This window comes from Sciurus vulgaris, assembly GCF_902686455.1.
Source record: "Sciurus vulgaris genome assembly, chromosome: 8".
NCBI lineage: Eukaryota > Metazoa > Chordata > Mammalia > Rodentia > Sciuridae > Sciurus > Sciurus vulgaris.
In genome coordinates, this window is record NC_136468.1 from 14,367,214 (window position 1) to 14,388,404 (window position 21,191).

Genomic DNA, 21,191 nt, shown 5'->3' on the forward strand with positions numbered 1-21,191 from the left:
GACTGATCACAGAGTGGCTGGAATGGAGTCAGAGAGAGGCTCCTTCCAGCAGCAGGGCAGTGGGAGGGCCCTCGCTAGGGTGGGCGAGGCTTGCGCATGCAGACCCAGCTTACAGACCTGAGTCCACATGGTATACCCAGGGAGGGACTCGAGGGACTCGCAGAGCAGTCACAAGCTCCCTCAGCATGCAGTCCTCCTGTGTCATCCTGTTCCTGAGCTTCTGCATGTCACTGATGAATCATCAGGACAGTTGCTGCCACCCAACTGGTGCTGTGCCAGTCTCCGCTAGATTCTCCCTGGAGGCTCTGCCAAAGGGAAACTGGATCCCACAGGCCACCCCCAGCCTCCTGGCTTGATGAAGTTGCCCTGCTTAATTAATTGCCTCCTCTAGGTTGAACATTAATTAAACAATTTGTTGTTAGTTATTTCAGGGGTGCCAGGTGCCCTCTCTTTAACCCAGAAATAGTAGAACCTTGAAGAGAGACGTGCCTGTGCAGATCACCTTGCTCCCTACAGAACGGAGATGAAGCTGTGAGTAGATTCTTCCATGTTTCTTTCAGCCCTGGCAGCTTCACCTAAAGTCACCTGCAGTTCCATCTGTGATTCTTCACTCCAAATGTCCTTTCCTCAGTCTTTTTGCCGCCTCCCTTCCTCCGGGTCGCCACACCCATGCAGGGCCAGCTCCAGAAGCCCTTGCGGGTAGTCCCCACCTGCTCAGCCCACTCGTAGCCCAGTCTGAGCCCTCGGGCACCTGTCTGTGTTCAGCTATAGACACATAACACCCCAAACTGGGTGACAGCTTTGGCCATGGGGACTTTTTGTTGCCCTTGGTGGGAAACATCTGCAGTTTGGTGACAGACGTTTTGCTGGGAGGTGTCCTTAGCAGGTGGCTGACTGTCCAAGTTCTTCGACAGTTCTTCAGGCTGTAGGAGATGAACCCCCGGAGGTGCTCAGGAGGGTCGGTGCTGACGTGACTGCCACACCGGGCTCTGCAGTTCCAGGCCACATTGCAGTCCAGGCTCTCAGTTTGGCTCTCGCAGCTGACCAGGGGCATGGACGCACCACCTCTCTTCCTGAGTCTGTCCCCTCCTAGTTCCCAACTAAGCCTAGCTCATGGCAGCTGCCCTGGGCTTCTGGACTCCCAAGGGCTGTGTCTACTGCAATTGAAAAGGACTCTAATTTGAGAAGATGGGGGTGCCCTCAGCCCACATCCCCAGCTTCGTCTTCCAAAAACAGACTGCCATTCAAGGGATAAGCAGCTAGTGGCTTTGTTCTCTAGCCCCATCTCTTGCTGCCGGGCCTGAAGGTATCCATGAGCATGTGGACACCACTTCCCTCCTGGCCTCTTTCTGCAGGATACTGCTTTACCTTGGGACACAGATGACACAGCTCTAGGGTGGAGGAGAAGCCTGATGACCAATAGATAAGAGGGGTTTGCTCTGGCCTGGATGGCTCCCCAGCGAGCAAGAAAGAGCTGTTGGAAGCAGCTCCCCAGAGCTCATTGATATACCAACACTATCAGAAAGCATGGTTTTTCCATTAAAAAAATACAGTGCATGTCCAAGAAAAGCTGATTGATCTGGGCCCCCCAGCAACGGGCTTGGGTGGCCTTTCCAGCAATAACAGGCCCATTAGCACTGCCTATCTTTTGTTGTATAAATCTTGGAGAAACAGTCATGGAAGACCAAAGTCGGGGGAGGGGGGATTATATATATATATATATATATATATATATATATATATATATATATAATATAAGCTAACCAGTTTGTCCCTAGTGCCATTCCATACTGGAGCTAGAAAATTCTCTAAGATTCACTTGTTCCACCCATCCTTGGCTCTGTGTACACAGGCAGACCACCAGAAGCTGGACTTGGGACCCAGAATCAGTGTTTGGTGAAAATTCTCCAGGCACCTCCGACGTGCAGCAGGTAAGTACCATTCAGGACAAGCAGAGAGCAGGTCTCTCATCCTGCCAGCCTGCAGGGAGGGGCTGCAGATTCAGAATCAAGTTCAGCCAGGGCTTGCAGACTATTTGCCAGTCTGCAAAATTTGGGAGGTACCTCAGCAGTATAACCTTCCCACTATCTGTCCCCTCTTCCCCTTTGGCAGGTGATCCAGTGACCTTACCACAGTTACAGCTTTTGGCCCATCCGCAGTTGCTCAGTTCCCACCTGCTTATTGTCTGCCCTGCAGTGTGTGGCCTGGTCAGAAAGGACAAGCCAGTCAATCACATCTGGCTGTTGGTCTGCAAGTTCACTAACTGTCCAGAAAGAAGTTCTCCAAGAACTGAAAGGCCCCAGGCTTAGCACCTAGGCAAGATCTGAGCCATGTGCCTACTAGAGAGGGGGCAGTGGAGAACTTGCCCAGAAGCCAAATATGCCAGGAAAGAGGTGGAGATGAGAGAGAGTCAGCCCTGGGGATTCCTGCTCTGCCCAAGGCTTGTTTGCTCAGCTTTTCTTGGATTGCTGAGCCCTCTCCAGAGCCTCAGGAAAGCCCTGTTTCACTGGAGCTATCTTTGTACATCCAAAGAAGGCTTAGAGAGAGGCATCACCACAAACAAAGCCACTCCACTTTTATCTTTTTACACTTTGGGGGTCCAAGTAAAAGTTGAATTTGTCCTTGGAGAACCTCCTCTTTCCTTTGGCACAGAATGTGTGTGCTTCAAAGAAACAGAGGAAACCTTCAGGCCCAAGCTGATCCTTCAATATTCTCCTCCTTCCCTCAAAGCAGAGCTTAGTAGGCTCCAGAGATCTCTGTGTGCCAAGAGGACAAGTTCCCTTTCCCAGCTTGACCTGTGGACAAAGAGCCAGCACGGTTCATTTCTCCTCCTCCCACCTCTGCTCAGAAACCCAGACCTGGCTGTTCACAAAAGAGCCCTGAGCCGGGCATTGATTCACATGGGTACCTGCAGCCTAGCTGACATCTGTCATCTGTATAAGACTTGTCTTCCCTTCTTTTCCCAGATAATTCTGATTCTCTCTGTATAAGCCCATTTCCCCTCTACCAACATCCACACAATCCATCCACTACCCTTCTCTGAGCATCCCAAACTGTAGCTTTGGATGGGACTCAAACCAAGAGACCAAAAAGCACATTCTAGCTTTTCAGGGAAAGAAGAAGCACAAGTAGACACTGGATGAATTTTACTGTCCATGGGCAGGAACCTATTCCTATATGGCTATGCAGTCTTCCTGACATACAGCCTCCTTTAAAGAATAATGGTGTCTCTGTGGTTGTGATAATAGAGTACGGGGGACAGAGACAAGCAAGGGTGTGTCCCTGTCCCATCACTGCCTTATTATAAATGGGGGAAATTAAGACCATAAGTCAAGGATGAACACAGGCACTTGGAGAGGAAGCTAGCTGCCCAGAGTGGTCCGGCTGCCTTCACCACACTGAAGCCAAGCCCAGGCATCTTCCGGGTTCAGGTTCTTCCAGATCCCAGATCTCCACCTGCCATAAAACAAGTCCCATACCATAGTGTCTCTCTTCCACAGTAGATAGTCAGACCCCTTCCCCACAGAAGGGGAGGACCATGTCTTCGTTGCTTCTGCATCCCCAACAGCTGGCTCAGTGGAACTCAGAGAATGTCTGCTGAGCCAATGGAGGAGTGAGAGAGAAGAGCCATGAGTCATGGCCATCCTCCATGCCTCTTACCATTCTCCCAGAACTCCAGAAACTGAGTCCTTTTTTGTCCCCACCGCATTCCCACACCTGTGGCCTTACCTCCCATGAGGAAGAGAAGCCCTGCCACATACTGCATAAGGCCTCGGTCCCAGCAGCAGCCCAGCACGCCGATGATCCAGCCAAAGAGGATGATGGCCACCGCCATGCCCATGAAGCCAGCCGTCATTCTGCGTAGGTCTGTGGGGAAGCAGGAGGCAGCAGTCAGCAGCAAAGCCTGGGGCTCAGAGTCAGGGGCACCCTAGCCCTAGGGTGGGATGGAGGGCGGGCACCGTAGGGGCAGGAAGGCAACCTACCCTTTTCAGATAGGTTTGTGTAACCCAGCATCCTTGGCAGAAGAGAGAGTCCCCCAGTGGTGACTCTGACCTCTTGTGCACAGACGTACCAGGACAGCTGGGTTCCTAAGCTCAGGGAGAGCTCATCTTGAGATAGTTGTCACTGCTTGGACACCTCGTTTGTGCCAGGCCAATGCTGCCTCCCCATGCATCTATCTCAACTTTCAGAGAGAAGTGCTGACTTAATCCCTCTCTGCAAATGGAACAACTTGCTAAAATGCATGCAGGTAATAAGTACTGGTAGAACAGGACTCAGACCCAGATCCATGTGGCTAACCCAGTATCTGTCAGTCTCTCAGAGAGGTAAGTCAGGGAGATGGGCTATTAAGCTGAGCAGGGTCTCGGCAGTCAGGTTGCCCCTGCCAAGGCCTCCCTCCCTTCCTGCCAGGGTCTGCTGGTCTCTCTGAGAGGCTGCCTGGAAGGAGAAGCTGCTGATTTGGGGTTTCCGTCCCTTGCAAGCTGGCCTATGGCTTGGTCAGGCTGCAGAGGTGGAGCCACGCTTCCTGCCCTCTGTCTGAGCCCCTGGAGCAGACGCCTTTCTCACAGTTGCCTCCGCCCTCCACCCTCAGGTCGGCGCTGTGTTCAGGGTCAAGACCTTCCTTGTTCTATGCCTCCCTGACCCATCAGACAACATCCAGAGCGGCTTGGGGAGGAAGACGGTGCCTGGAAGGCAGCATTCTCAGCTGGCCACTCAGCACCTTGCTCAGCTGGGCTTCCTCCCTGACCCCTGCTCTCCAGTCTACAGAGCTGACCAGAGCCACTGCCATGTCCCCTCTCAATGTGCCTGCTCCCCAGCCTTGTCCTCTCCTGCCACACTTTCCTCTTCCACTCTGTCCCTAGAACCGGCATTCTTACTTCCTCCTGGGGAGCACTCTACCCCTGTCTTGCTGGCCATTCCCTCCACCCAGCACCCACCTGCAACTCCTTCTCACCTGCCTACACATGAGTGCGGGCACCAGTGCCAGCCTGCCCCATGGGCTCCAAACCAGAGCAAATGCATTTTATCCACTCTGCCCCAGGGTCCCACTGCCCTGGGGCACTGCAGAGCAGCCTGGAGAACCCCAGGAAAAGGAAGGGTGAAGTGTGAGCATGGAGGGGTGTCACCACCACCTGACAGGAGCACACACCCCCAGCACACCTGCTGCTGCCAGGAATCTCTTCCTATCCTAGAGAAACTGACACCCTGAGGGTTTCTGCAGGGCATCCCTTGGGGTCTGCATACCTCTTGGGGGAGATGAGGGAGTCTGCCCTCCACCTCTCTCTCTAGCCACCCCTGTGGAGAACCACACAGAGCAAACAAAAGGATCCCTGGCAGAGTTTGGCTTGAGACTCCTCTGTCCTCCTTGTCCCAACATGGACGATCAGACACTGTCAACCCCCCAGACTCCTCTGTCCTCCTTGTCCCGACATGGACGATTAGACACTGTCAACCCCCCAGCCCAGCGGGGAAGCTGGCTAGGTGGGAGGTGTGTGTTTCAGGGAGATCAGGGTATAGACTCTTTTAACTTCCCAGGCTGACCTGCCTGCCTGTCCCAACCACATAAAAGTAACACTGTCACTGTCACCTCTGGGAACTGCCAAGGATGCCAAGTTACCATGCAGCACCATACTGACTGCTCATATCACCAAATGAGTCAGATGAAGTTTTGTTGGAATCATCGTTTGATTACAATGCTAACACATGAGCCCAGTTTCCTGTGCTGTCAGCCACAGCCAGCCCGAAGTAAGGGAAAAAGGGAAGAACATTCCTGCCCGGGAAGCTGTTCCCGCCTACAGAACCACCCGTAACTGTCCCTTCACCCCCATCTGTCCAGATGCACAAGCTGCCAGCCCCTTCTTTGTTCACCACAGGGACTCGTGAGCAGGGCCTGAGCTTCCTCCTTTTCCCACAGATACCATTGGACATGTCAGTCTGTCTGGATTCATTCTTGGAAACAGGATTCTCTGTAATCAAGGCTTCTTTACTTTGCACTCTTCAGGGTAAGGAGGAGGTGGGGTGGGGGATAGAGGCCCTTATTTTCCAAACCTCCCAAAGGGAGCTTTATACCCTCTGCCACAGGAGATGTCAAAGGTCAGCACATTCTTCTCCTGTGCACTTCCCTTGGTGCTGGAGGATTGTGGGGGCAGGCGATTCTGTCCCCTTTGGACACACTAGCTCCATTGAGCTCCTTTCTGCTGCAGGATAGACTCTCATTTGGCTTTGCTCATTGGAAGGCCTGCAATGGCCCAAGATTCTGCAGCCCTGCAGAAGCAAAGGTGGGATCAAGTGGACAATGGGTCACATCAGGTGAGCCCACTATGTCCACAGATGGATGAAAAAGCAGGCTGAGCAGGAAAACAAGGGAAATGCTAATCAAAAAAAGGATGGAACTGGAGACTATCATGCAAAGTGAAACGAGCCAATCCAAAAAAACCAAAGGCAATGTTCTCTCTGATACGTGGATGCTAACACATGATAAGGGTCGGGGTGGGAAGAATGGAAGTTCAGTGGATTAGAGGGAAGGTAGCGGGGTGGGAAGGGGAAAGACAGTAGAATGAATGGACATAACTTTCCTGTGCTCATATATGAACACACAACCAGTGAAACTCCACATCTGCACAGACACAAGAATGGGAAGTCACCCTCATGTATGTATGTATATCAAACACTCTACTGTCATGTGTAACTAATAACTAATAAAACAAAGAAGGGGAAGGTGACAGTTGTTGGACGATGAGAGCAAAGTGTTTTACTTAGAAGAAAATGGGGGTGGGCGTAGAAAGGCAGGGAAATGAAGAGAATAATTCCTCTTCCAAAGGTTCAGAGCTGCCCTCTCACCTGGATTAGACACATTAACCTGCCTCCTGCAGGGATTTGTCAACAGAAGCCCAAGGCTGTGCTGAGTTGCTGATCTGGAAACCAGAGTGCCTGCCGGTGTATTTTCACTGACCCAGGAAGATTTCCACATCACCCTGTGTGTCTGATTTTGCCTGAGCAGTGCTTGAACAGCTGGCTATTTTGTCCTCAGACCTTCACGGTGACTCAGGCAAGCTGCAGCGCTACCTCATAAAGTAGGTAGGACAAGAAATATTCCTATTTTATAGATGAAGAAAGGAAGATCCAAAGATGTTAAATAATTTATTGACAGTTTCAAAACCAGTGAACTACACAAGAGTTAACAACCACATTATTAAGTGATGTGAGAAAATAAAATAAATAATGGAGTTAAAGACCTATTGGGTTATAATGACAGATTGAATCAATCTTATCTAGCAGTTTTTCCTCTCAAACTAAGCCAGAAGTATAGTTAAGAGATTTGCTAAAAAAAAAAAAAAAACAGGAATCCACAAGGATGGGGAAAATAGGAAAGGAGGTTGTGACCACCACAAGAATGTTGGAACTGTGGAATTGACAGACCGTGTAACTACTTAGTGCAAGGGCCAGATTCAAAGCTAACATCAAGGAGGCTGAAAACCAACCTGTAGAGTCCCCAAAGGCTCATGCAGGTCTCTTGGGATCATGAAGTCAAGCACGGGGGAAGGAGAGCAAACAAGGGTTTGGTGGGAGAGCAAACAAGGGTTTGGTGGAAGTTATTTGAAAAGAAACTAGATTCCTAGATCTCTGACCCACATTCCACACCACTGAGGGACACCTCTCTGCCCCCACCCCCAGGGGCATAAAACAGAGTACCTAGGAAGGGGTCAGCAAGCTCAGACGAGGGTGGACCAAGGTTTTGTGTGGAGGGTCTTTTACTATGTGCATACTTGACATTGAACCTCACCATTGAGACCCCAACCCCTCCTTACTGGGCTTCCAGGCATTTACCCTCAACTGGAGACTGGGAGCAGAATTCACCAAATGCATAGTCCCTCAGACCACCCTGCAATGAAGCCCCAAGTTGACTTGGGATTCCCCGGCTGACTTAGTGCTCCTATGCAGCTCTTTAGTACCCCACTTTTAAACACGAGCTCACAACCAATTGTCTCCAGATATCTGAGAAAAGCCTACAAGTTGGGGGAAAACAATGTGGGAAACTGTGCAGGGAGAAGAACATCATTCAAAATTATTATTAACATCCCCAGAGAGACGACAGCAAAAAGATATTGCCTCCATGAAATAAAAACAGAATGCTATTAAAAAGGACAAGCTGAAGAACAAAAACAATACCTTGAAATAAAATAATGGAATCAAAATCTATGAAATTTATATTGTAAATTCAATTCTAACTCATGTATTAATGGTCCTATTATGCTCCAAAAGACTTAAGGAGGCTTACGAACTGCTGAAAAATGGTGCAAAAATGAGGAAATGAAGAAAAGAAAAGGAAGATGAACCAGATATTACATTCACACAAAAACTTGGTCCATGAGCTCTTAGAAGGCATTGTATCCCCATATTTGAACTTAGAGGCATGACAGTGTATTATTTCTATTGTTTTAAAATCTCTGTTGTTTTTTGTTCGCATTTGAGTGAGTCCCAGCTGCCACTCTGCCTGTGAATAGCCACGTGCAGATGGCACCGTTGCTGCCCATCTGCCTTGACCTATGTGTCAATCTTCTCTCTTGAGGAGTAAGGAATGGCCATTTAATTCTGTGATTTCCCACTGTGCCCACAGCAGTACATATCTTGTATTTTTCTCCCCCATCTCTTTCTGCCATTCTGGAAAAAGAGAAAGAAAGAAAAGAAAGAAAGAAAAAGAAAAGGAGAGGGAGGAACCCCTAATTTACCTAACTCTGAAGACATGGGAAAATATTTCATGGGGCTGGCCTCAGTAATCCCATTGAAAAATATCTCGTACGATAAGTTTGACTCTGCAGGCAAAGACCTAGATGAAAAATCTTCTCACCAGTCGTGTTGGGTTTGAGTCCATTATCTGTATTCCATGACCCTAATATTTAACATTCTAATTTTTGAAATGAGAAAAGTGCATTCTAAACTCTTTGGAATTTAGTTCAGCACGGCGGAAAGGAGTGGGCAGAGGAAGGTTGCTAATGAGGGAGGGTGGAGGAGGAAGGCAAGGAGAACCATTACACAGAGCCAGAAAAAGCAGTTCTCCCTTGTGGAAAAATTTTGATTTTGAAGTTTACACTCCTATTAACATTTAAATTGAAAGGTATTGCTTGCAACTCTACGTGGGAAACCAGGATATCTGCATTTAAATAAACACCACTTAGAGAAGGAAAATATATATTGGGCTCTGAATGTCTTTCTATTTGCTCTTTAAAGACCTTGTACAGAAAAATGATGATGATTGGAATTTTTCTTTAAAAAAAGGGGGGGGGGGGGTAAGTGTGCATTAGGCCTTGCTTCAAGGGTAATGATTAGACCTAGAAAAGATAGCACCGTATTAATGGCCCCAGCAGTAAGAGCCCAGAGTGCTGCTCAGAAGCACACAGCCCTGGCTGCAAGGGTGGGAGACAGTTGGCTGCCACCAACACAAACAGCCATTCACAAAGTGATTAATACCACCCCCCTCAATCAAGGTCACAGGCATTAAAGGACAGAGCAAGTGTTGTGGACAGAGCTCAAGAGTTTTTGCCCCAAGGGATCAGTGGAGAGAGGTCTGCATGAACTTGCACCAACACAGGACAGGAAGATTCAAAGTACAAGGATCCATCACTGCATAGCCATTTACCTCTGAAGGAAGTGGGGTTTTGATCCTGGGAAAGAATATAGTAATATAGAAGCTGGGAATGGAAGGATGGATTCTGGGAAGCAGGCTGCCCCTGTTCACATCCTGGCTCTTCCAACCCCTGACCACGGGCACTTGAGCAACTAGTCCATCCCTCTGGATCTCAGTTTTCCCATCCATGTGTGGTGGTTACTTAGTTCAAAGAGTTATTAAGAGGATTAAATACATTAATATGTATAAACAATGCTGGAGCTACGGAAGTGCAGACGGAAATGGCAGTCACGGCAATGAAAGTGATTCTCTTTTTCACCTGCTCCATCCCTTGCACTTGACCACAGAAGGAACTGAGTAGCATACTGGAGTATGCTCTTGGTTAAGGATTTGATACCCAACTGGAGCAGCCTCTTCTGCCTTCCAGGTACCTGGAGAGGTCCAGATGTAGGTTTTATTTATTTACTAATATGGAAATGCATCCACCCCAGAGTGTTGGTGCTGCCTGTCCTCTAAGGACCAAAACACAAAACAGCTGGAGGCTAGAGCAGCTAACAGCAGAGGTGCTGGCGGCCACGAAGGCTGTCGGAACCCCCTGGGACCTGGCAGCGAGCACTACCCCATCGAGCAGGAAGGGGAACAGTGTTGATCACAGATGTTGGGAGGGTGTCAGTGCTTCAGTCCAGAAAAGCAGAAATGATGACGTATCGGACAGGAGCTTTGCCTAGGACTTCCTTGTAGAACCTAAGTTGGTTCAGCATTGCAACGTAGCTTTATTTAAGGTATTATATTATGCAAAAATAAAATAGTTCTTAGGTTTCCACAAGAAATTGCCTGATGTGGGGTTCTGTTTCCTAAAAGGCCCTTTGGAACTTTCCTCTGCATCCCCCTGCATCTCCATCCTTCTCCAAGCCCCCCCCCCCCAAGCTCCAGTCACAAAACTACAGTTCCCACCACACTCTGGAAGAAGATATGCCCTCATTATGGCTCCCCATAGCTTCCATTTGGCAAGCTCTCATTGTCCTTGAAAATTCCCCAAAAAGCAAATGTCTCTGGGAGGTTTTTGTGATACTTCGGCAGACCCTAACAACCAGTTGCTGGGGCTCCCGTAGCACTTGGTTGATATCACTACCAAATCTTATTACAATTTCTTGTTTGTGTCTCTCTCCCTCCAGTAAATTCTAGCTGGTTCAGGGCAGTGTTCATGTCTGCTTTTTTCTGTCTTCCTACTCTCCAGCACACTGCCTGACATAAGCAGGTGCTCAACAAATATTTGCAAAATGAGATCACCATGCCACCCTGTAACAATTACCAAAACCATGTGCATATGGAACAACTGAGTGAGAGCACACCTTCACGACTCAGACTGCTTCAGTGACTCAAATGTCATTGCAACTCGAAGTCGATTATTCCCTTCTCCAATCTCAATTTAAAAAAAACAAACAGCATTAACTATTGCTTAACAATTCAACATAGTTGCTTATTGGATAAAGGACACATCTGGATTCCAGATGACACAGAACCATGAGGATTAATAAGCATACACAGTATCCCAGAGATTATGAATGCAGCAGACCTTTCTGCACTGTCCCTCCCCCAACCAGGAAGAGACAGTGGGGGAAGGTAGTTGCTGTAGAAACAAGAAGTGGTTTCTGGGTCAGAAGACAGGCTCGAAGCTTCCTCCTCCTCAATCCTACCTCCGATTAGAGAGGTGCCATAAATAGGGATATTATGTGACGCTGCCATATACAAATCACATCCATTGTCAAAACAATGGGAGGCAAATTGCAAAATTTGTACCCGCCTGATGAGAGCTGGGCCAGCAGCTAAAGCAAGTGCCTGAAGAGAAAGAAGAAGAGAAAGAAAGAAGGAGAGAAAACCCAGAACCCAGAGGCAGCATTCTAAACCAAACACTCACAAGAATGGCTCCCTTGTCCTGGCTGGCTGCATGCTGCTAAGCCAACTGCAAAAGGTGCGGAAGGAACTGCATGATGAAAAAGAAGCAAGCTGCTGCTCAGCCACCCAGGGACAGCTGGTAGACCAGAGCAGGCTCTTCCCCCTGAAAGGAGCGTCCATTCCTGCTTCCTATATCCTGTGTAGACAGCGCTGGAGTGCAAAGTACAGAAATCTGCAGCTTCCTGGCAAGAATGTGACCCCAGAGCATCACCACAAAGCAATCAGAAGATGAGAGCTTTAAAAGAACACAGGCAACTTTGAGGTGCTATGCAGCCCAGAAAAATGCTGCAGGTGCCTGGGAACCAGTTGATGGCAAAGAATTTGACAAGGCTGAGGAAAGGGGAGATTAAATAGGAACTAACAATGATTATCCATTCATTGCATTAGGTATGTGTTGGGCAATCTGCACCGGACATGTCAATTCCTCCTCCCAGTGCTCTAGAAAGTAGATGCTGTTTTTCTCACTTTAGAAATTGAGACAAGGGATTTTAGTTGACCAAGTTCACATGATCAGTAAGAGGCAGTTCTGGAAAAGGGCCTTATCATGCCCTTTGAATTCCTCGATGCTTTTCATATTCCACACCATTTCAAACCCCAGAAGAGAACTTAACATTCAATAAAACATAATGGGATATTATTCAGCGATTAAAATCAGTCTTTTGAAGAATGTTGATGATATAGTAAAAGTTCATGATAGAATATTAAAGGAAAAGTAATGCACAAGCCCACACGCTCTAGATGACCCTACGCTGCAGGTGTGCATGGGTGTGCCCACTCGTGTATCCACATGAAAGGAGTGATAAAGAAGAGCCCCAAATGTTAACAGGGAGCCCTTCTGGGTTGTGATTGGGATTTTTTTTTTTTTTTTTTTTTTTTTTGGTTCAAATGGTTTCCTTTAAGAATCAGATATTGAGTTCTTTGGGAGACGTGAGCTTTAGTTTTTAAACAGTTCTAAGTACAAATGAGGCAACTTGCTCTAACAGGAACAATGAAAGAAGATGGGTCTTAGGCTTCAGATTCCTTCTTGGAAGTACTGTCTTACAAAAGACTTAGAGTAGTCCCCCTTATCTGTGGTTTTTCTTTCTGCAGTTCTAGTACCTGTGGTTAACTGCAGTCAGAAAATAATAATGGAAAATTCCAGAAATAGACAAATCACAAGTTTTAAATAACTTGTATTAAAGTGTATTGTTATAATTGTTTTATTTGATGTATTCGCTATTGTTAATCCCTTACTGTGCCTATTTATAAATTAAACTTTATCATAAGTACTTACGTATAGGAAGAACAGTATACATAGGGTTTGGTATTATCTATGGTTTTAGACATCCATTGCAGGTCTTGAAATGCATGCCCTGCAGGAAAGGGGGTAAATGTACTGCTGCCATTGAGTATTTTCTCTTTAACAGTGAAAGATACAGACCTGTTATGCTTCTCTTTGGCCAACAGTGTGACTGTAGGAATACTCACTGTTGGAGGTCAGAGTTACATGGCAGCCTCCAGTGCAGGCCAGGAATGGGGCTCTGCTTTCATGGTACTTTCAGTGAGATGTGCACGGTTCCTGGAGTACCTCTTCTCTCACTGTATCCTACCCTGCAGGGACAAGGTGTGTTGAGACCTCCCCAGAACCTCACACTAAACTTTCACAAAGATCTCTAGAGAAATCTTCTCACTGCCAAATGTCCCTTCAGCTACTGGGATCCCCATGAACAAAGCGCAGTGATTTCTGTTTGGACAGCATGATGGCATGGGGAAAATAGAACCAAAAATTAAACTTGAGGTTACAACCTGGGCGTATGAGTCTGGCCTTGTACATATTGATTGAAATGCATGGCACAGATCACACACTGTCTTAGTTCCATGACAAGTTTGCCTTCACAATCTAAAGTTGTGTTGTCCAATATGGTACCCAGAGCCATGTCATAAGGGTATTGAGCCCTTAAAATGGCTGTTGAACACACAGACTGAGACTGTTATAAGTTAAATACACACCAGATGTCAAATACTCAGTGGGCATGTCTGTAAAATATCTTTTAACATTTATATATATTACATGTTAATATGACAATATTTTGGACACATTAAATTAAATCATATATATTCTGAAAATTAATTTTATCTGCCTCTTTTTATTCTTTAATGAGGCTAACAGAAAGTTTCAAGTTAAATATGTGGTTTGAATTACATTTCTATGGCACTGTACTGTTGTAAAGGACAACACAGATCCTGGGCAGACCTTGCTACAAGGTCCTCTGTAGCTTGTGCTTTCCTACATTCAGTTCTCATAAAACAAGAGACTGGGAGATTGGGGAAGGAGGTGGGGAAGTGAATGTTTCTTGCAAGACAGTCTTCAAGTTGTTGTGCATTTCCTTCCCTACCCCAGTGGTGGCTTCCCCACTCCTACCCACAATAAGCTCAAGTCAAGGAAAAAGCCCTGGAGAGAATCATTTGGAAAACTGTAGTTGTTATGCTGGAGTTTAGAGGATTCAGGGGATGGTATCAACCTGTGGTTTGAAAAAATGAGACAAGAGGTTGGTTAGAGCTGCCTGTGCAAGTGGAGCTAAGACAAAGCCATGTACCAGAGTCTGTCTGGGGGAGGATCTCGTGTTTTCTCCATTGGTCAAGCATATGCCAATGGAGGCTAATGCGCCTCAAAAAGACTCTATCCTAGAGCTTTGCCTGTCATGGTAAGTTGACTCCACCAAAAATTAAGCATATGCCAATGGAGGCTAATGCACCCCAAAAAGACTCTATCCTAGAGCTTTGCCTATCATGGTGAAGTGACTCCACCAAAAATTTTCCATAGGTGGTAACACCAAAAATTGGAGCCAAGGAGGAAGTGGAGCCAGGTCACCTGGACAGTGCCCTGCCCACATCAGGAGACAATGGGGGCACTGTCAGTTCCTATAAAGTTTTCTTAAAGGAATCACAGAATTTTCCTACAAGAGGCAGAGTCAGCACCTGGCCCTGCCACGTGGAGGACACTACCTCAGAGAGCAATACCAGGCTCATTAGATCTCTGGGTCTTTTATCAGCCCTTCTTTCCCAAATTCAGCCTTGGAGGAACCAGAAATTCTAGGGCTAACAGGGAGCAGGTTAAACAAAGAACAAAGAAGCTGAACAGATAGACATTTCTATAGGTTTCCAAGAAGGGGTCAAGGCCAAGCTAGGGAAGAGAGAAGTTTGAAACTAGATGTAAGAGTGAAGTTCTGATCTTAGATTTGACTCAGATTTTATTAGCTACAAATGAAAGTTATTAATAGCTGATAAGTTATTAAAAAATGTGTGGTATCTCTCACAGATGTCATCTAGGAGTGGAGATGATAGGTCAGACAGAAGGTTAAAGGTTGTAGTATGAAAAAAATAAAGTTACAGTCTTTTTCATAAATTAGTTATAGATGACCTTAGCACATCATATCTGAAACAAGAATAATAATGATAGACAATATTAATAAAAATAATAGAATTAGCATTTTAAATATTTTAAGCATGTCCTAAAAATACATACATTATTCTATACATCATCACATGTATCTTTCCCCAAAATCAATGAGTTTATTATCATTCCCTTTTACTGATGAAATAATAAGGAACTTCCCCAAGCTGGCAGCTTGGAAGTAGTAGTTTAAGGTAGAGCGTCCTGGTTTGACTCTGAGGCTCCAGCTTTTAATCACTATGTTCTACAGCCTGGTAAAGTCATGGATCAAAGGAAATCTGTGAAAGCCCTTTGTAAACTGTAAAGTGCTACCATAAATGCCAGTGATCACTTATGTTGACTGCCAGGCTACAAGATAGAGGGAGAAATACATTGGACCTCGAAGCTATTATCTGTATCATCCAATGTGTAGTTAGCACTCTCAGGGCGTACCAGTCTTCACAAACAACATGGGAGATATAATACAAGTAACTTCTTTTTTCTTCCCCCAAATCATCAAATTCTGCAATTCTGGAAAATTGTATTTTCCAATTTAGAAGTATGATAGTGAAGATGCCTGAAAAGGCATGTGCTTACCTCCATCCACAGGTAAGCAAAGATGTTTTCCAAAGCTTATGTGCATGTATGGTGGGAACAGTCAGTGGGGCAGGATAAAAAAGTTGCTTTCAAGTTAGAACGAAAAACAATGTGAGATATCAGTGTGTGCTGGCCCAGGGTGCAGGATGGGCTCTGACCTGGTTCACTAGTTCTGGCACCTTAAGAAGCCACATAAATTCTGCATCCATATGTTCACTTTCTGAAGTGGGGCTAACAATGCCCTCTGGCCTGGAGGGGTAGGGGTAGACCAGATGATTCTGATCCAAGTTGTAATTTTCAATACCACTTTTGCAATATGCCAGCCTGTTTGTACCTTGAGAGACAGAGCAGAAGTTGAAAATAAAAAGCATGTTATTAAAACACTAATAATACATCATGGAGCTGTTTTTGAAGAATGCCAAGGGATTATAAATCAAGTAGATGATAACAGAGTATGTGCTTCCCACAGAGCTGGGAGTGACTATGCATGAGAGAGCAGGGCCTTCTCTTCTTCCTCCCTCACAGGAAACACTCCCTTCTCCCGAATATGGCTCCCTCCCTGCTAGAAACCAGTAATGAAGGAATGGCTCAGTTAACCTCTCCTTCCCTATCCCTTTCTCTGTGGTCCTACTGCCTTACTGTCAGCCTGTGACCCCGGCTTCTTCATCAGTCAGTAAAAGTGCATTCAAGTAAAGATCTTGCCCAGAAAATGACTCTTGTAGAAGGAAACTAAAGTCTACATCCTATCTCCTGCTTGAAAAAATTTTTTTCTTCAGCAGAAACAGAGACATCCAAATTCATTTTATAAATTCCTTTAGTGCACAGTTATCAAGCAGCTGCTGTGTAAAAGATCCTGAAGTGGACAAAACTGAGTCTTCAGTTGCGTGAAATATGCCCCCAGGAAGAGAGACAAACTACACACGTACATGCAGACGCATATATGTATATATGTCAGGAGGGGGTAAACACTATGGAGAAAAATAAGATAGGTAAATGGGATGAGGTGTAATGCGGTGGAAGTAGGGGAACTGCTATTTAACATAGGGGGTCAGGAAAGCTCTCTTAATAACATGCCATTCAAGCAGCTGCCTCAAGTAGGGGAGAAATGGGCACATGGATGTCTGGGGGAAAGCATTCCAGACAGAGGGCAGAGCAAGTGCAAAAGCCCAGGAAGCAAGAGTCGGCTCACCATATTTGAGGAACAGTCGGGAGACTGCATGTTCTGTACACTCCAGCGTAATGTTTTTCACAGAATAATTATTATATATAAAGACTTGGAGTTATATAATCAGTCTTAGAGGTCTGTTGAAAACAAAAAAGTACCTGCTCTAACCAGCTATGTTCTTTCCAGGACATTAAAACAATTTCAATGTTCCATTGTGATGAGTGGGAAAAGAACAGGGAGATTCTTTTTTATTTCTCAAAGCACCTTTGATGAAGAATTCATTTGGTCAATTATTTGCCAGAAACTTCATATGCCATACTTAGGGTTTATATTCTATCCGGAAGGTCATAGTGAGCCACGGAAGGATTGTAATCAGGGGAGAAACTGGTTAGGATTTTGCTCGTTCTAAAAAGATAATCATAGCTGCAGAGTGGAGTGCTAATTGGGAGGGAGGGAATCTAGGGACAAGACAAGCCTTTAGAATGGAAAAGTGATGAAGACCTGCACCATAGCAGAGGACAGGGAGGAGAGGAGAAAAATGAAAGGAAATTACAGTGACAACATTGCAGGAGCGTTTTGAATGCAGTTGGGGCCATCAGGGGAGGACTCACGACTCCAGCTGCTGCCTGGGAATATGGACTCTGGACACCTGACTGCAGGCAGCCAGACAGATAATTACATTGTGCTAGAGACTTGAGATGCATATCAAGGGGTTAGTGTTCTGTGGACATTTGTACTAAGTATACACATTCTTTTCTTTATCTCCTATCAGTTACATAGCCCCTGTCATACAGCATCTTGTTCTTTCTCAATTTCAATAAAAGTTCACTGTAAGGGAATTTTTATCACTTTGTAAAACTGCTCGTCCGTTTTAAGTTCCCACTCTCCTGCCCCTCTTCAGAACACTGATTCATGGCTATTGGAAACTGTGTCTACCAGATTGCAATTCCTAAGGCCCAAAATAAAGTCCTTTTTAATTTTTGCAGTTTCTAAGTTTAGATTGATCAACAGAAAGTAATCAGATTGACAGAAATTTGTGGCTAAATGTGAGAAACAAGGGAATGGGATGAGCTATTGATGACCTCCGAGTTTCTGGGTTGGATGATGGAAAAATGGCAACAGCCTTGACCAAGATACAGAAACAAAGAGGAGACATAGGATGTCAGTTTTTCCTATTCTATTTTATGAGGTGGGGTTGGGAGCTAAGAGGAAGGACAGAAGCACAAAGCTTGTAAGAGAAGAGAAAGATGTCAAATCCAATTAACTATGTGTCTAATGTACATGCATCTAACTGGAGATGCCCACCCTAATCTCTTTCTCACTCACTAGCCCTATAGTGTGTGAGAAAGAGATTAGTATTTGAGATGCTGATTTTGAGTCCCATGGAGTTAGAGCGGATGTACTGAATGCCTGCTCTCCCAGAGATGCTACAAAAAGTGAGAAGCAAAGAAAGTTAAGGACTGAATTCGAATACCAGTATTGAAGGAATGAGAAGAAGAAAAGGAGAAGGGGAATGGATAGTCAAAAAGAACAGGGCTACATCTTACCATGGGGACACGATGGGAGTGAAAGAAGATGAATGGGAATGGTGCTGAGATGGAATAAGGCATGTCATCGCAACAGAATTTCATGAGCACCCATGTGTGCCAGCCATCATGCTGGCCAGCGGGAACACAGTTTCCACCATTGCATGGCTTCGGCCCCGTGGAGCTTACCAGACTTACACCTAGAAAAAGTCCCATGTGACCTTCACAAGGGCTGTTCTAGAGGAAGTCAGTTTAAGGAAGAGAAAGTCACGTCTAACTAATAGACTTTCGAATAGCCTGGAATGGAGGTCCAGTTAGGAGAAACATAGTAAGAGGGAGTCCTTTTTTGAAAACATATGCAAGACTTGAGTATATTTCTATGTAGAAGAGAAAAAAAATATAAGAAAAGATGAACGTGAAGATAGCAGAGGCAGCCTCTCACTTGTTCTGAATCCTATGCAAATCAATAGAACAGTCCCACACACAAAAATCAGGGGAGCCCTTTCTGGCTCCACTTGAAATATGGACCGATGGACGGTAGAAGTTCGTACTGAAGGACCCTGAGTCTGGGGTCAGACTATCTGGGCCCAACTCCAGATCTACCACCTTGGGGCCTAGATAGCTATATAACCTTCCTATCTTTCTGGCTCAGTTTTCTCACATGTAAGCAGGGACCATAATAGCACCTACCTCATAAGACTGTTATGAAAATTATATTTGTGTATCACTCAGAGGCTGGCACAAAGTAAACGCTTAAGTGTTCAGAAAGTAAGACACACGCCGTGCCAGTACACCCACATAGGCACACTCTGTGGCAACTGTCGGCCGAGGGAAGGACAAAGCTTGATAAAAGGAGGGAAGCAGGGACAAGGTGGATAAATTTAGAAATGAGAGACACCTTTCCTCTTTCCAGGTAACTCAGGCTCAGCTCAGATCCTCATCCTTTCTGCAACCTCTCTTGAGAGCTCCTACCCAGGATTGTCAATCATGGAGCACAGCTGTGGACTGGACCTCTCACTTAGAACACACTCATTCATTCATTCACTTGACAAGGTTTGTCTCCCAGCCAGGTATTATTCTATCCACTGAAGATGCCAAGATAGGCAAGACACCAGCTCTTTCCTGGAGAAGGTCACTGGTCAGAGAGCCTCAGGGGTCTACTGTCCTGCTCTGTCCTATTGTTCTGCTGTGTCTTCTGCGGTCATTCAGTTACTTAAAGAACCAGACTTCATTTTTCTTCTCTGTGTCTCTCAGCACCTAACATGCAGAAGAAGCTCTAATTCTCCGCAGAGTGAAGGAACGTGCCTCTTCCATTTGGTAGGAGCCTGAATGAGTGAGAGCACATGGTTTCTCTCCTGATGATCAGTTAGAAAGGGACAGAGAAGCTGATATTTATGTGGTGCATGTCAGGCACTGTTGACGGTGCACAGTACACAGCTTCCTTAGAGCCAGCCCATGAGAAAGACTTTTCTATTTGTTTCCTTGAAAAGTGGTGCCTAATGCTTCCCTTTTATGTTTTCAAATGTTTCCCATTTTCTATGGTGTGCTTTCTAAGCTTCGAATGTCTCACATGTCGGGAAACATTTTTCACGCTTCACGTGTAGTCAGTCACTTTTGAATTTTGTTGGTGTTTTGCTGTTGGGTCTTTTGTTAAATAAATACCTGTTATGTACTTCCTGTCGGGTTTGACAAGAGACGAGCAGCCCCACCCCTTTGGCCCTGGTGTGCCAGTCTCTCCCTCTGCCCTCCATGTTGTCTTTGTTCTATGGCAGGCTATCAAATCCCCCTCCAGCCAGGTGCTCACTAATGAGGCCAAGGTCATTGGCTGATATGAGAAAACCCAGAACAAAACAGGAAACATTTGGGCAAAATCTTTTGTTCAGTTCTCCCAAAGGAGTTCAAGTGTTTGATTCACCAGGTTGGAAAAGAAAACTAAATGGATCGTGGATTTTTTTTTTTTAAAGCATGATAGATAAAATATTTGAGGCAAGATGTTTATATATGGATGTTCAGCCTTTTCTACTCTGCCTCCCAGTGATTTCTGAAGGAATAATAAGCAAGTCATATGTCTGAAACTAATTCATCAGGCCACACAGCATGGTTCTCAAGTTCAAGAATCATTCCTGCCTTGTGGAGACACCACCCTGTCAGTAGTGAAGGAGAAAGGGGCCAGGGTTTTCTCTGCAGGACTTGGACTCAGAGGTTGGGCAATATTACTGGACTCTGGGCCACCCCTCAGAGGTCTGTGAGGAGAGTGGACAACTGGTGACATCCAGATGTTCTTGAGGAGGTTTAAGTCCTGTTTGCCTGAAGACTAAGCATGAGAGGACAGAGGGCAGGATCAAGGTCCTAGAACTGGGAGAAAGTTGGAATCTGGCTCTTCTGGCTCTGGGAGCTTCTGACTCACCAGAGAATTTTAAAGGAGTGTTCCTTTTTATTGAAAGGTGAGAGTTTAAATTTATCTAAACTCATAATGTTAAATTATACTTCAGCTGCATTCATATATATGTCACCTACATAAATCAGAACTTAATTTCTAAGAATCAGGTGTCTATTAAATCTGTCTTAGCAGGGCTGCTTTTTCTCCTGGGCAGCTGGTCTGTACGCTCCTGGATTTCTGAACAAGTTGGTATGGTTTCTGTTTGTGCCTCTTCTGAACTTTCAGAACTTCAAGCACTCTCTCCAAGCGCTCCTCCCATTTGAGGTCAGGGATCACCATTCCCAGGAATCCAAGGCATTCGGAGGCCCACTCCTTCTTTGTCTTTTTGTTCTGATCATTTCCAAGTTCACCTCATTTTGCCTCCATGGTAATAAAGGCAAGTCTCCCCGTCCTCCCTCCCTGGAGATACTGCCTCTGTTCTGGCTCTGGCCCTCCTGCCCTTGCCCCCTGGCAACTCAGTGGAGTCAAAT

The 21,191-nt window shown here is 45.8% G+C and overlaps 1 protein-coding gene across 2 annotated transcripts in view; it reads right to left on the reverse strand.

Moving 5' to 3' along the window:
- TMEM178B (transmembrane protein 178B) overlaps positions 1-21,191 on the reverse strand; it is a 340,063-nt gene that overhangs the window by 31,119 nt on the left and 287,753 nt on the right. For both annotated transcript variants that reach the window (XM_079150140.1, XM_079150141.1), the window contains one exon: positions 3,730-3,867. In XM_079150140.1, the coding sequence (XP_079006266.1) occupies positions 3,730-3,867 (138 nt within the window). The remainder of the gene's footprint in view (positions 1-3,729; positions 3,868-21,191) is intronic.